Below are 16394 nucleotides of genomic sequence, written 5' to 3' on the forward strand. Positions count from 1 at the left end.
CTTCAGACTTGGCAGGTCATCAGAGGTTGGATTTCCCACTGTTGATTCCAGTCATAGCCCAGAAATCTCAGCTGCAAGAGATGTCCCAGTTAGATCCAGAACTGGTGCAACCTGTTCTGGTCGATAAATGCAACTCACAGCGATACAGCACTCCCTCTAGGCAGTGGACTAGATGCGCGGAAGTTGGTTTCGATGATAGTCACCCGTGCACGGCAACACAAAGATACACAGCTATCGCAGTGTCTCCCATCTCGGGTCCCATTGAAGCTGGAATGCCAGTATTTCACGTGTAACTCGTGTAGCACAAGCTGAGGGTCTCCAAAGTTCCAAGCAGTGCGTTTCCCATTTTGGTAGGCCATAGAACGTACTGTTTAATGGAGAAGTTGTAATTTCTGTTTTGTCCAGTTTGAGGATAAGGTTGTTGCTGCTCAACTATCTATTGATTTGTGAGAGGCAATTGGTCAGGTTTGGTCTCTCTCCTCAGTGGCGTTTATTTTGTAGAGGATTGTTAGACTGGAATTCTACACTTTGGCCAGGTGGACAGATGTGTAGGAGGCCTACCTAATCAGGGAACGGGGACAACTCTACGGAGATGTAGCCAAACCAATCAAGGCAGCATGAAGAGCGGTCAGTCTCGGGAAGGTGTGAGCCTGATAAAGGGTCCACAAGGTAAGTAATCAAGGATTACACTTGGACCAGTAGTAATACTATATTTATGGCCAAGCACACACTGTGAAAATGACCATACGCAGGTAACAATATCACACAACATTCATGATAAAATACATATATACAGCCCCTGTAGCAAGTGCAATAAAACCACATAGCCCCACCGCAATATACTGTAAGGTAAGGTAACCCAACATTAGATTTGCAAAGGGAGTCCAAAGGAACACAACCCTAACATTAGAAGTCCAATTCTAAGTTGTCTGCGGCCTTGTGCCCTGAAATTTCATAAAGTTCCAAAATGTTTTGGACGCTGGGAAAGTTTAGAGGAGGCTCTTGTGGATGGAGAAAGGTTCCAAAAGCTAAGTAGAAAAAGTAAAACTTTTTTAAGTGTTCAAAAACTTTTACAAATGGAGATTGGGGGTTCGAGGGCGTAAGTATTGCTGTTACCTACCCCGCACTCCAGTTTCTCTTCAGACTTGGCAGGTCGTCAGAGGTTGGATTTCCCACTGTTGATTCCAGTCATAGCCCAGAAATCTCAGCTGCAAGAGATGTCCCAGTTAGATCCAGAACTGGTGCAACCTGTTCTGGTCAATAAATGCAACTCACAGCGATACAGCACTCCCTCTAGGCAGTGGACTAGATGCGCGGAAGTTGGTTTCGATGAGTCACCCGTGCACGGCAACACAAAGATACACAGCTATCGCAGTGTCTCCCATCTCGGGTCCCATTGAAGCTGGAATGCCAGTATTTCATGTGTAACTCGTGCAGCACAAGCTGAGGGTCTCCAAAGTTCCAAGCCAAAACACTGAACCACAACAACTATACTGCGGTAGCCCAAAAATTGGTGAGTCCACAGGATGGTTCCAGGAACGCTTCCAAAGACGCCAGGAATGGTTGGTGCCACCACTCCAAGGGTTGAAGTACCACAAAGGCCTTCTAAAGATCACTGACCAAACAGGGCTCCTCTGAAACGGCATAACAAGTTGGTCGCTAGGCCTTCTTAGGATGGTCCATGGGTCTTTCACAGTCTTCTCAGCTGGGCAGGATACTTGCTCCTTGCAGGATTTCTCTAGGATCTCTGGGGCATGGCTGCAGGACTTCACATCTTATGCAGAAACTAGGCTCACCCAATGGAAGATCTGCTCCTCTCACCAGCCACCCCCGTGGTTCAATTAGGACCGCTGATGGTGAAACTCCTGAAACCAGTTTGTGGCTTTGGGACAGACAGACACCAACCCACTTCCTAGGAGAGAGAGAGAGAGAGAAAGAGAAAAAAAAAAACACACACACACAAACACGTAAAACAAGGCTTACACGAGCAGTGCACAAACCTAAAACTAGTTTCCTGACCTGACAAATCAGGAAAAAGGCCACAGAACAAGATGGCCAAAAGAACATTCAAAAACCTCGTGGCACGGCCATTTTGGAACACTAGCCACAGTTAGAAACCAACCATGGTAAATGCAACAAGGCTAACAAATAGTATTGCAAAAATAGTAAAACTGTAACTGCTGCCTCTAGCTTGTCTTTAGGCACACTTAAAGTAACCAAAGAAATCCCTTTGAGTGTAGCCTAGGGTCATACAAAAGAAACCCCTTTGCACATAAGATGCATTGTTACCCAGAAAATTGATAACATGTATAAAGAAAAGAGGAAGTTTCCCCAAGACTGACTGTTTCCCAATAACAATGAGCAAATGTGTAGTGGAGTGAAGCTGAAGGCTTCACAGCACTGTAAAAAGTCAAGACAAAGCACAAAAACAAAACCACAAAGTGTGGTGATCCATAGACATTGAGGCATGTTGCTAAAAAGAGAAAACTTTCCTTAGTTGTGTGCCATCTGCATAGTTGTGGCAAGCGGGACCATGTCCCATGAGGAGTTTCGTGAGGGAGGTCATGTGGATGTTGAATAGTGTTGGGGGTGGGAGGGATGAGCCTTCTGGAACCCCCACAGCTGAGTGTGAGGTGTTGAGCTGAAGAATTGCAACTAGGTGGTTGCCATCGTGGCAGGAATAATTTTATCCAAAGTAGGTCAGTGTTGCTTAATCATATTTTTTTAATTCTTTTGATGAGGGTTGCATGTTCGACTGTGTCAAAAGCTGCCGAAGGGTCTAGTAGAATCAGTGCAGAAGCAATGTTGGAGTTAATTTTTTGATCGTCCCAGATGGAGAGTAGTGCTAATTCCATTCCCGTCATAGATGGCTTCTACATGTGTCAGAATGTATCCATGTACGTGTCTTCTAGAACTTGACCGGGTAGGGGATGTTTGAAATAGGCCATTAGTTGGTGGGGCTGTCTGGTTCTTTGAGAAGTTGTTTCATGTGGGCCATGCTGTAAGTTCCTCCTTGGTAGGGTTCCTGTCGCCAATGAGTGGCCCCTGAGGTAGGGGATATATTCTGCAGGTGTCCCTTTGCAGAGTATGTCCTGGGGATGTCTTGTGGGCAAGGGTCTACTAGCGATCCAGCTTTGTTGCTTTCCTTCACTAGCTCAGTGAAGTCTTCTGTAGAAATCGGTGTGAAGTAGTCCATACTTGCCTCTGGTGTTGTGCCATTGGCAAAGTTGTTGCGTGAGTCCTGGGGCATAACGTTGATGACTTGTTGGATGTTCATGACTCAGTGCTTTGTAAGATCACCACATGGTTTCTGAGAGGGAGTATGTGTGCTATTGCAGGCCTTCAGGTTTTTTAGCTCATGAATGATGTTGAGAATCTCTATTTCTATGTGGGGCTTGCTCTTGAGATTCTTTTGGCATAGTGTTTTTTTCTCTCTCAAAATGTCAGCTTTATCGAGCTGCTTCAGTTTCTGTCATGAAGAACTACTATCTGGCAGCCATTTTCTTTCATGGCGGGGAAAGGTTTCTTCGATGCAACAGCATCAGAATCAGAGCTTCGGTGATCCATTTTTGGTGTGTCTTAATTCTTTCTTCTGTTGGGGGTGTCCAGGAGGGCATTTGGTGGTAGTTTTCTAGACACCAGTGGAAAACCTGGTGTTGAGGAATTGGCAGTTTCTTTTCTGGCTAGGAGTTATGTGGGAGGTCTGTACTCATGTTGCAGTGTGGATCACGAAAGGGATCATACGGTGGTTGCTCCAACGTGTAATGGGGTGTAGTTGTGGCTAGGATTTTGGCAGAAAACTGCGTGCCAGGCATGTACACGCAAGTAGGTTGCTTCTTTCACAAATTGTTGTAGATGCATCATGGATAGTTGTGATGTTAGTGATTTGGCAGAGTTGCTGTATTATTCTTCAATCAGATATTAACATCTCATAAAATGATCAGCAATGCTGGCTAGGAAGTCTACAAATGTAACTGTAAAAGATTAATTGTAAGTGGATGATACTTAGACAAGTAGGAATTAAAGATTGGTTTGATGGTCCGTACTAGTGAGTCACAATTCTGGATATTTAATGAGCGTGCCCTTGTGATGTTCAGGTGGTCTTTGTATGCAACAAGGCAAACTACTCTATGTCCTGGTCTATTTGCTTGCCTGAGATTGAATTTGTTTTGGAACGGCCTTGTGCTACCTTGACGTACTCAATTAGGCAGGTTTCTGGGAGGACGAGGTTGTCAGTTCCACATTCTGTCAGCCCCCTGGGGCTGAACCTCCCACAACTCAGACTTTCCCTCTTCCTCCCCCTCCTCACCTGACAAATAGTCCAGAACTGAAGAAATCTGCGGTCAGCGGGCTCGATAATCCTGCTTCTTCTTCTCTTTTTTTTTTGAGTAAGAGTCTCTCTCCTGGAAGGAAGCCACAGTGCTATGCTGTTAACTAGCACCACCTGTGGCCCCTCTCCCGAAAGGGACGGGAAGGGGAAAAAGCCTGCAGGGCACAAAAAACCCCAACTGTAGGTAAGCAGTAGCTGATGTCCGTTCTGGAGGATGCAGAGCGGAATGCGGACTCCAAGGATGCCGTGGACAGGGCCAGGAGCCAGCGGAGTGTTGACACCAGGTAAGGGAACCAACCAATAGCTCCAGAGAGCAAACGGGGAAAGGGGTATGGAAACCAAGCGCGGAAGTACGGGAACAGAGCGAGGGAAAGAGGCGGGGTAGAGACCCCAGAGAAAGAGAGAGTATTTTGTAGCGGTGCCTAGAGGAGGCAGTACCCAGAGAGAAAGCACAGGAAAAGAGATAAACTAGCGTTGTAGCAACCGAGAGAGAGCAGCCGCAGGGAGGCTGACCGAAGCGGGTTGCAACGCACAGTCAACAGGGAGGGCGTGGCTAATAAGCCTCCCTGTCCGCTGTTGCCGCAACGCTAGACCGCTGCCGTCAACGTCGGAGAAACGTGACGGTCAATTCAATGGCGGCCTGTAAGCCGCAATCTGGACCCCAAGGTCCACGGAAGGCGGCGGCGCGTGACACATTCACAAACATAGTACATCTATGTGCTGCGTTTTGACATTGATCTGACATTAACCAGGTTGCAGTGAATCTTTTTTTCAGTATGTGTCCGTCCTATGAAGGTTCTAACGATGTGCTGATATGCGATTGGTTTTTACTTTTGTTGGATCCTGTGGTGGTCTTTGGTGAGTTAGTTGCAGTGAGGGCCTCAATTGTTTCCAGTTCCTCATTTGAGTAGCTCAAGTAGGTTGCACGTCGATGTCGTCGAGGGTGGCTGTTGGTTCATACTGTTGAATCTGTCAGTTCACTAGTTTCTGGTTATCAACAGTGAGCGATTCTATTCCACTTCTTTGTTGCGAGTTAGATCCTTCAATGTTGTACGCTTCGTCTCTTCCTCTGTGGTAGAAATGCATTTGGATTGCTGGGTGAGATGATTTGTACTTAGACGGTACCGGGAAGGCAGAGATTTTGGTTGTGTTCTCGCAAATGGGCGGTTTTCCATGAAAATATTTTGTACAGGATTTCTCTGCGGTTTGTGGTGGTTTCTTGTCTTGCGGTCTTTCTGGGATTGAGGCATTTTGGTGAAGTTTGTGCGGTTGCCGGTGTGTCGTCAATTATCTTTTTTTGGTTTAGGGTGTCTACATTTTTCAGTTAACCTCAGTAAACCTTTGTGTTCTCATCTCCATCAGTTCCCTCCCTCCTACGATAGGAGCCATACTGCTTGGCCATTTTCACCACGGGTTTGGACTAAATTAATGCAAGCCATGTACACACACACACAGATGGTCTTCAACACTGCACCAGAACCCCAAACCATCTCCACACCCATTACAGTGGAGAAAGGGTTGGAAATGCTTTAAGCATTGCAGGATTCCATGTGCTGGAACAATGGGGAGAGCGCATAGGTCTATCACTTGGATCTGTCTGCAACTTTTAAGCAAGTCAGCAATGACACAGATATGCATTCTGGCCACAAGCAACTGGTTGCTGATCTTTACTCTCTCGATGTATTCATTAGAACTAGTTGGTTTAGCCCAAGGTTAAGCATGTCACCCATATCATACAAAATATCAGAGGGTTCAAGTCGGTCCCCAGTGCTCTTTAACATCTACATGAAACTGCTGTGAATTGTGTGTCCGGTTGGCCATCTAGATCCGGTAATAAGCAGATGCCACTAAATTAACCATACTGTCATCTTTGGTGGATATTCATTGCTTATGTGTCTACCCCACAATATTAAGGACTTGATGTGGTAACGCTCTTCGAAACTCTGTTGCATTAAATGTTCTCATCTCCCTTCTCCGACTTACTCTTTTCCTGTCCAGAGCTGGCCATCTCATCTTTTAGCATTAGATAGCTGCACAATGTTCTCTGCCAAATCAGTTGGGCACACAGTTTCAAGGTGTGATTACACCCATCTTGGACATTGGAAATACAGTTATAGGTGGTTCATTTGCCATTTCCTTGGTATGCCTTAAGGGTACCACACAATAATTAACAAACCACACAATAAGTTACAAAGCGAATTAGAAGTGTGTAACTAGTTTTACAAAAAGGATACACAGTGGGATTGAAGTTCCTCAAAAGAAAGAACGACGCAACGATGACCAGGACCAGGAAAAGCGTGTTGTTATAGAAGATGGAGAAGGTTGTGGCCTCATAGTCTGCAACTTCATTCTTCTTCCAGAGAATTCTAAATATTGGAGAAAGAAAAAAGATACAAGTTTAAAAAAAAAAATAAATAAAAAAAAAAAAAAAAGGGTGAGCATGACATTCCAATTGCAATTTGTAAGCTACAGACTGAGAACGTTCACTGACCCCTGTTCAGTAATGTGCCTCTACAAAAGTACCATTTACCCATCTGTAGTTATACAATAAAAGGTATCTCTTTATCCAAAGTACACCGTACTTCAGCCATTCGGCATCCTACTACCCCCTCAACCCCTGTATCAAGAGTCAACAGCAGACTAACAACGTGACATAACATATATGAAAACAACATAGAATGGTGGAAAAACATAGCAAAGTCAAATCCTTAACTGGGAAGCGAGGAATGACAGGCGAGTGGTATTTTGAAGTGCACAGGTCTGTAAGCAGGCGTTTCCACGTCTCTTACTACATGGCCACCTGCCCACTAAGGTTAGAAAGCCAGAATCAGCAACTCTGTGGCACCTACCTTTTGTCCAACAGGTCAATAGAATGCATTTAGCCACTCAACAAAACATTCTGCCCCTGAAATCCAGGAAGGCATGGGCAGAGTCCTGCACTTACAACATTTATGAACAGACCCAGGCCCTCTTCAATGTACAGCCTTCATTGAGCCAATTACTGTAGCCACAAATGGAGCAGACAATTTAGCAGCACGACTGCTGCTCAGTTTACAATCTAGCTCTGGAGGCTCAAGCTAGAGGGGGCTAAAGGGTTGTCATGGCATGTCCCTTATTGCGCCCAATGGAGGGTGGGACTACAGCACAAGCCTTTATGTATAAGGACTCAAGATGACCCAAGCAGCTAGGGAAAAGGAAGGTATGTACTGCGGAGTGGCCCTCCAACCCCGACAACCAGTCTCTCCAATTTTCTCTGACATCTACAAGCAAAAAAGTATTGATCATGGATAGGAATGGTTTAGTTCTGTGTGGTTGTGGGCGGGGAGGACAGGAGCAAAGAGCACAGTACTTCCCTAGGATCTCTCTGCCATGTCGTGCATGGTACCTCTTCGGCCCACTGTTAAGGCCACAATCTTCCAGTCTCAACCTCTAATTTTCAACCAATTCCACTCTCAACCCAGATTTCTAGGGCCACACCTAGAGATTGGTATTCATTTGAAGAACAGGGATGTCAATTTTACTCAAAATTAATTACAATAACACATTTACGGATGGCAGAGGCATTCTCACTAAGGGTGCCTGTACCATAGCACAAAGTTGATAGGAAGAGGAGAGCCAGTTTACAAGGGTGTACATTTTTTTAAAGGGCATATACCTGTGATGAAACAAACAAAAATGATATAAGAAAAGTGACCGTGTAACATTAGTGACCGTGTAACATTATATTAGTGACCGTGTAACATTAACCAAAGGGGGCAATTTCTTCAAACTAAAGAAGAGGGCTGCATAAATCGACAAAATTCCTGTATAAGTGGTGGGGTAAAGAAGGGAGGTAGGGGGTGGGAGGGCACACATGGACTTCCTCCTTAGCAAACAGGTGAGGTTTCAGCCGAGCTTTGAAGAGATCCAGTTTTGCTGGCTTTTAATCTTTTTGAGCAGTGGATCCCAGTAGACCGCTGCACGCCTGGAGAAAGAGCAATAGTGAGAGGAGGCATAGGGGTTATGGGAGGTTGATTGCCGAGAAGGATCAGAGTAAAAGAGATGGTGAATAAACGGAGACTAAACTGGACAGATACTGAGAATCAAGACTATTGAAAGCTTTGTACACTAGGAGAAGTAACTTTGAAAAGAAAGCCGTTCTGCATGGAGAGCCAAACAGAATGTTGTCCGTAGGCAGAAGTGGGGGAGGATCTGGGTAGTTTGTAGACAGTGCGGGTAGCTAAGTTGAGGACTTTGTGGAGAGGGAGGAAGGAGTAGAGAAGAAGGCCAAGGAGTAGGCAGTAGTCCAGTATGCTGAGCATGAGCGCGGAGATTAAGAGTTTTTGGAGAGTGCTTCCAGAGTGCTTCGTAAGAAAAGAATGAACATTTCAAATGTTGGAGGTTAGTATGAGCAGTAGAGGTAGGAACAGTGATGAATTGGTGCAGTCTGATGTGATCACGAATTGCAGTGCAACCATTTGTAATCTGTTCCAAGATGGTAGGCGTCAAGGCAGGAGTGGAAATGTGTGTGCGTCATCAACAAAAAGGTGATGGTGAATGCCAAAAGGACGAGATAAAGCCTTCCTAGGGCAGAGGTACTGAGGATGAAGAGCAGAGTTTCAAGCACTGATCCTTGGGTGATGTGGACAGGGAGAGGTTTGGGGGGCGGGGGCTGAGGGGCTCAGAGATTTGTGTGTTTAAGCAATTATAAAGTATCACCCTTCCAGGTAGGGGGCGATGCAGGCAAGAGCAGATTTGAGAAACCCCAGGTCCTGGAGAGTGAGAAAGAGTGGGGTGTGGTCAACTTTGTCCAAAGTGGCAGATCGGTCCGAAAGGATGAGTACAGAAGAGTTTGGAGTAGTGAGCATTAGAGAGGGGATCCGGGGAAGGGGATGGGACGGTATCAAGGTGTGAGCAGGATCGGGTTGTCATATGGAGTCAAAAGTGCAGAAGCGCATAGAGAAAGTCACAAAGCATTGTTCATGGAGGTATGAATAGGGGAAAGAGAAATGCGAAATGCCCTCACATCAAGGTAAGGGGCAAGTGTATCTGGTCTGAATAGAGGGACAAGATGTTAAAGCAAACAATAGATTGATCAGAGAGCGGGGTCGGAGGAGGAGAGCCAGAGAGAGAGACAATATCAAGAGTTTCCACAAGAGTGGGTAAGCTGGTTGTGGAGAGAGTAATGGTAGTGGTCAGATAGTAGGGAGTGAAGTTCGAGCTATGCGACTACAGACGATTTGGGAAGTTAAAGTCCCCAACATGACAATAGGGATGTCGGTTGGAAGTGACTCAAGGAGAAAGTTCAGATCAGGGAAAAAGTTGAGGACCAGGGGCTGGGAGGGTGAGTCCATTGAGTCAGAAATGTAAGAAATGTAAGAAGAGTAAGAGCGAGGTGTTGAATGGTGGCATATTCAAAAATGGAAAAGGTGAGGTCCGACAGGAGTAGATTGACATTGTTGAGGGCCTTATTGAAAGTAACCCCACACCGCCACCCTTCCCAACAGGTCTGGGAGAGCGGGGTAAGGGAGCAGAGTCACTGGAGAGCTGCTAGTGCAGCAAAGCCATTAGGAGAGATTCATTTTTCTGTGATAACAAGAAGAGAAAACTGAGGAGAGTAGTCGAAGTGGACAGTGATGTGGGAAGACTTGTTGCAGAGGGGTTGTGCATTCTAGAGGCCAAGTAGATATTTAAGTTCCTACTGTGCATGTTACATACAACCAACATTATAATGTTAGGGAACTTTTATCACAGATCTCTGGCGAGGGGTGTAGAAATGCTTCGTCTAAACGGAAAACAAGGTGTCGAAGTTAGAACAAAACTTTGATTGGGTAGAGCTACGCTGCAATAGACACAGACACATACCGATGTATTAGTATTGCAATATGGTCAAAAGCACAGTCAAATAAGCAGTTGGGAAGAATACATCACAAGGGGTTAGTATGTAAATATACAATAAGGAATGAAAGCATTGGTTCTACAACACTCACATGACATAACATAGCAGGATAACCAGATAGACGTACAAATTAGGCAGACAGGGATTAATGCAATTAGAAAGCAGGCCCAGAGACAGTACTGGGCCTGGAAAAGCCCCAGTTCAGTCTTAAAATCGGGAAGATACGTTTTACACCATCCACTTGTGGAAACTATCAATTGCTAGTGAACAGAGTAAGCTTCAATGATTTATTATAATAACAGAATAAATGAGTGGTACATTTTAAAATTCTAGTCTTTGCTCTTATACTCTGGGGCCCTTGTGGGGGCACCATGAACAAATGCTGCAGTTCAGGTCACTTTACTTACAAGGAGTTTGTAGATGTTCTAAACGCTGTTCCCCTGGAAACAATGGGGCTAAATCCCCAAATCCTGCCGCGGTTTTGGGTAAGAGTAAGAAGTCCTCTTATACCACAGACGCAGCATACAGAGGAACCAGCAAAAGGGACACCAGAGGGAAGGCCCAGTAGTTCCAGGCCAGGGTTTGAGAAACAACAGGCCAGGAAGAGCTGGTTGGAGAGAAGACAAGAGGCCAGCTTGAATCAATGAAAAACCAGTGTAGAAATAAGAACTATAAAATCCCCAATACTCCCAGACTCAGGGGACGCTTGAAGTATAAACTAAATATCTCTGGATGTGGGGACAAGTACTCGCAGTGCAGATCATAGCAGTTTCACCTTGAAACGGCAGGAAACTCAGGTACGTACAGGAGTTTTTTTTATAGCAGACTAGTAACAGTTGAACAGTCTGGGAGAAAGGGACTTAAACCAGCGAGGAGTACTGCGGGAGAAGGCTAGGAAGAGAAAAGGATGGGATTCCAGCAGCATAGTACAAAAGGGGTAGCCAGTGTCGAGCCAATATGAATAAAATAATTCCTCAGCAGCAGCCCATCAACAGGAACAGGGTTTCCACAATTCAGGTAAAAATCTGAAGATTGATGGGACCTTCACCCAGGACAGCCCTCTAATCACACCACAGAGCAGGCTACCCCACATAGGAGGAGTGTTGGGGCTGAAAACAAGGACAACTTTTTAAAATGCAAAGGAGGGTGCAGGACTGTGCACAGAATGAACTGGTATCAGCAGAGCAGCCTTTGTAGGCCTGCCTCGTGGGCCACAGAGAAAGGGGTGGCTTCACAAATGGCTGTGAGCAACTGCGGTACTAGTACCCCAGCGGCTACCTTTTAGCAAAGTAAACTGGTCTACTAAAGAACGTCTGCACCCTTGGTGAAGCACAAACTAAATTACACCTACCACCAGCCTACACAAAAACTAAAACACACACCACACACAGCGTGCATTGATGGAATTAACTTGGGATTTAAATGCGGCGCTAAAAAGGCACCAATGGGCAGATAGCCATATGGCCTACTAGGGCAGCATATTAGGAAAAGAAAATGTCACAAAGGCGGGGAATCTGGAAACATTTTTAGGAATCCACACAGCTGGTTTAGAGTATGCCAAAAATGCAGTTCTGCCCCGACATATTATCAAGTTGCGCCTTTCCCCCTTCTGCTTCCCCCTCTTCTTTTTCCCCCTCTTCTTTTTGCCCACCAGAACACTGGAGCAGCCTTGTGGCATTAAAAGCCTTATAAAACAGCAAACATTTTAACATGACCCCCATGGACATCATTTCACCAAAATGCCAGGGGTAGCGGAAGTGACATCACACGAACCTTGACCCCCTGATGACATCACAGGAAGTGATGTAATTTGACCCCACCCCGAAGTGATATCACGGGAAGCGATGGAACTCAACCTTTCACCGGTTGACAAAACAGGAAGTGGCATCACATAGTATTGTACACTCCAAAAAATATGGTGATATCACTATAATGTGATGTACATTTCATACAAGAATGGATCGCCATAGGTATCGTTAAGATCAGCGTGTATAGGCCCATAGTACCAAATTACTGCGAATGCAAGCAGATGTCCATGGCCAAATGATAATGATGTGTTAGTATATAGCACTTACGTTTAGGCGCTTTATATAGAAAAAATATACACCTAATATCACCCAACCTGTGTTGGTACTCATTTATCGACCTCAAAAGGATGAAAGGCTAAAAAAAATAAAAAATAAAAAATGGATGAAAGGCTGAGTTTAGGTATTTAAGACCAGACTAAATCAGTGACTCACCCCCTGAAGTGTGCCTGAAATAAACCTTTAATGAGTCTTGCAATTATTGTGTAGAATTCCAGAAAGACACACTATTTGGTATTCCTATTCTTTCTTATTTAGGGTTAGTGCTGAAAGCGTTAGACTTGTGGCACTCCTGTTCTTATTTTTTTTACGGGACCTGAACAAGAAAGCCAGCCACTCCAGAAGTAAAGAGCTACATGGTGCTGGCCACAGCCCAGGAACTTGCATTCCCAAAAAACAAAACAAAAAACAAAAAAGACTCGTTTTTTTTCAATTTCTTTTTTTTTTTTTTTTGAGGTCGCAATGGAGACCACAGAGGTCTCAAGGGAGACCCCTAAATGACGTCCCTGACGACCCCTACTGTCAGGTACCCCGCCCCCAAAGAATTGTATTCAGAGAAGTTTGAATATTATATCCACCCAACCAATCAACCATACCACCTTTGTGACCTTGATGGGGGGGATGAGGGAAAGGTCTGCAGATGCACAATGGTTGTGTGGGTATACAATACATTATTCGCCTGTGTTTTAAAGGCACTTCCCACAAACGGTTGTGTCTTAGAAGGGTTTGGTCTGCACCCTTACATGACAAGGAGCCAGTAAATCTGTTTTGGAAGTGAAGGTGATTTAGCCCTACCACGATTCTGGCCTGTTCATCTGGCATGTCAGTTTACTTTTTATTGTTTTTATTTTTATTGCAAGACCCAGGTACAAGAAGCAATGAGCAATTCAATACTATTAATGCTGTCATACCATAATGTCAAAATGGATTCCACCATAAATTGTGCCGGCATCTCTAAAACATTGTTGATCCAGATGATGGCCCTGCCACTCCAAATCCATCAGCAACCCGGTGGAATGAAAGGATGTATCCTGTGGCCGTTCATGGTACTCACCAAATCTAAAATACCTTAGGAAGCAATCACAGTACTCGAAACAAACAGGGTTTATAGAAGGAACTAGGGTTTTAATGTCATACAACTTATGAAAAAAACTGGACACATTTAATTAGAAACCAGAGCACAACAGGTCCGAAAAAAAATGTAAGATCTTAGATTCTTGCCATCCTTTGCTAGTGTTTTTACAGAAATAAGAAGTACTGACAAAGGATAATTCCCCATTGCAAGATTGAACAAGTACTAAAGAGGAAGAAGATCCTGCACAAAGTCCGCAGGGATACATTTTAAGGATTCCCTGGTTTGCAACATTGCCCTCGTTTTTTTCTAGGTATGCCCCAAAAACTCTCAGACAGGACATTTCATTAGTATCTAGTGTCCATGGGAGCAGTGATACTGCCCAGGGTTTTAATAGACCAAGGTCATTTGCACCTTGGAGGGCTCGGACCATAAGAAAAAAAATGACTTTTGGTGAGAATATCACCAGAAGGTTACAACGGCTCCGTGATAGGAAAGAAGAGTTCCTCGAAACATTAGAGTGCCCGAGTGCCCTGCATGGAGTACCAGACAGATCCCTCTGTCCAACGGAAATAAGCAAAAAGCGGAATACAGTAACTGAATTGTATGGTATTATGGGACCACATTGGGATGCCAATGCAACGTCTATGCCTACCTTTCATCTGGTCAGAGGTTAGCGTATTTTCAGTTAACTTGCATAACATTTATAACGCAGAACTGATAGACAAAACACTGACTATTTGCAGCGCTTCTGGTGTCTCTGAAAGTAGAGTTCTCATTTGCTTATTGTGGTTTCAATGGTTATATGTGATTTTACTGACAGACACAGAGTGGTACATTTCATTGCAGTCAAAATTTTAGTTTATTATTTAATTTGGGGGTCCCTCCAAACCTCCAGATTTTCCAGCCAGCCCAACCGCATACTGACCCATTTTAACTCATTACCCCACTACCCTTTATATATTTAATGTTTTCGGTGTTCTAGTGTGCGGTGAAATGTACCACTCTGTATTGCCATGTCAATAGGTAAGAGTACATGATATCAGTTCTTGCAATTCCGTCAGCCCAAACCTTACATGAGATTATTTCACATTAGGAGTAAGTGTATCTTTCGCTGGCTTGAGTGACAACTTTCTCCAGGCACAAGTCCCTGTTTCTCTGCAGGTAATTTGGGTTTATAAATTTTGGGTGATTAATTGGCACTTGGCAAGAAAAGAAATCGGCCCCTCCTCCGCTGAATCGCTGACAGGAATGGAGTGTCAGAACAGCAATCTACAGTACAGCAAACTAGCCAATTACCTTTCATCCTTTTCTTTTCGAGACATCTTCCGGTTGTCAGCCTCAGAAAGCTTGCGAGTCACTTCTTTGGAAACTGCATCTTCTCTTTTCTGCGCAACTCTAATTTGGTGAAAAAAAAAAAATGTTTTCTTGTGGAGCGGTAAGTAATGAGGAAGGAGAAGCACAAGAAAGGCAGTAGATGGAACATGACCAGGAGAGGGGTTAAAAAAAGTCGGAGTACATGGGAAAGTGTGGCAACCATTCACAGTACAAGCGAGTATGGTCTCAAATGTGAGATAGAAGATGTGAATAAAATACGCACAGGTCAATAAAGCATTTATTTTCTCCTTGAGAGCAGAGCAAACCTACTCGCACTTCAGACGTAATATTACCAACTGGATCAAAGAAATTACTGCTAAATATTTTATACCCAGCATTGTATATTCCTCTGCATTTGTGAATATATTACTTTTCGACTCCCAACCTGCCTGTATATAATACAAGATTTTTTTCACTTCTCAATTGTACCTGTAGAAAATATGCTGACTGTATTCCATTGTATATATAAAGCGTTGTATATTTTTCACAGCCCTGTAACCTAAGTTGAAAAATGTCTCGTTTCCTCTGCAGCCTGACCTTGGGTCTGGCACGCATTATAAATAATAAAACAAACATTTAAGAATGAAGATCAAAGCAAAGTTAATTTTCAGAAGATGCGATAGTTCATGATTGTTTTCAAACATGAAACGGCCACATCTCAACTCCTGAGAAATAGGTTATAGATTTCTTCTATGGAAAACATATTGCCGTTTATTCTAGTTAATCTTTTCAAACCTTCGGCATTGCTCACTATGGGGTGTGATGCTGTATTGCAAAAAGTCCACCTCAAAACCAGTGCCGTTTTAGTTTGTGGCCCTGAAAGGGTTCAGAACACAGAATAGCTACTTCTTGGCCTCCATTTAGGGTGATATACACATAAACGGTCCTGTGCTAACCGGGATTAGCGAGAAGACCGTTGGGGTGGGGAGCACAGGTTCACACAAACATGACAAATAACTGCCAAACCTTGTTTATCATCTTTCTAACATTAAGAATACGTTCTACGCCACCAGGAAGGAATTTTATAATGCACCGCCACCCGGGTGGATGACGATAAAGCTCTAACGAGATTTTACACCACGGCTGGGCAATCTTGCTCTGTTTGGCAAAGCATTTCTTCTCGCCAAACCCAACTGGTACATATGGTGCATGCATTAACGCAGATGTGTTGAAAGGGGGCACTTGGCATTTACTAGTGTTTGTACTTCTAGATGAAAAGTGCACAAAAGAAAATCGTGGCCGTGTTAATCCAATTTGTAAAAAAAAAAAATAATCTAATCTCACGAGGATCTATGTGGCTTTGAATGCTCGTGCATTATTCCATCTCGGCATATTTTCAGTTAGTCCAATAAAAGAAATCCAAAAGGAGCGATTTTTTTTTTTTTCACATCAGAAGGCAAATTCCAAGAGTACTACAGAGGGACTAGTTAGATGGACCATTTCACTCCAGTTTAGCTTACTATCAAGGTAAAAGGCGCAGATGGAGTGCCATTTATTGCAGTCTGTCATTTGAAAGAGAAACCGAACTAACAACTTTAGCGGGAAAGAGAATGAAGGGTTGTAATGGCAAAAATGTATGTAATTTCATAATGACTTAACAGTTATTGATTAAACATATACACAGGTCTGAGACACTAACACAGTGACTAAACA

The 16394-nt window shown here is 44.0% G+C and overlaps 1 protein-coding gene across 1 annotated transcript in view; it reads right to left on the reverse strand.

Annotated features, from left to right (window-relative positions):
- SSR3 (signal sequence receptor subunit 3) overlaps positions 1–16394 on the reverse strand; it is a 49397-nt gene that overhangs the window by 13489 nt on the left and 19514 nt on the right. Inside the window, exons 3-4 of the mRNA XM_069618432.1 lie at positions 14664–14762; positions 6565–6696 (exon numbers count right to left, since the gene is read on the reverse strand). Coding sequence (XP_069474533.1) covers positions 6565–6696; positions 14664–14762 — 231 coding nt within the window. The remainder of the gene's footprint in view (positions 1–6564; positions 6697–14663; positions 14763–16394) is intronic.

Source organism: Ambystoma mexicanum, chromosome 10 (genome assembly GCF_040938575.1).
Source record: "Ambystoma mexicanum isolate Mex_15411 chromosome 10, UKY_AmexF1_1, whole genome shotgun sequence".
NCBI lineage: Eukaryota > Metazoa > Chordata > Amphibia > Caudata > Ambystomatidae > Ambystoma > Ambystoma mexicanum.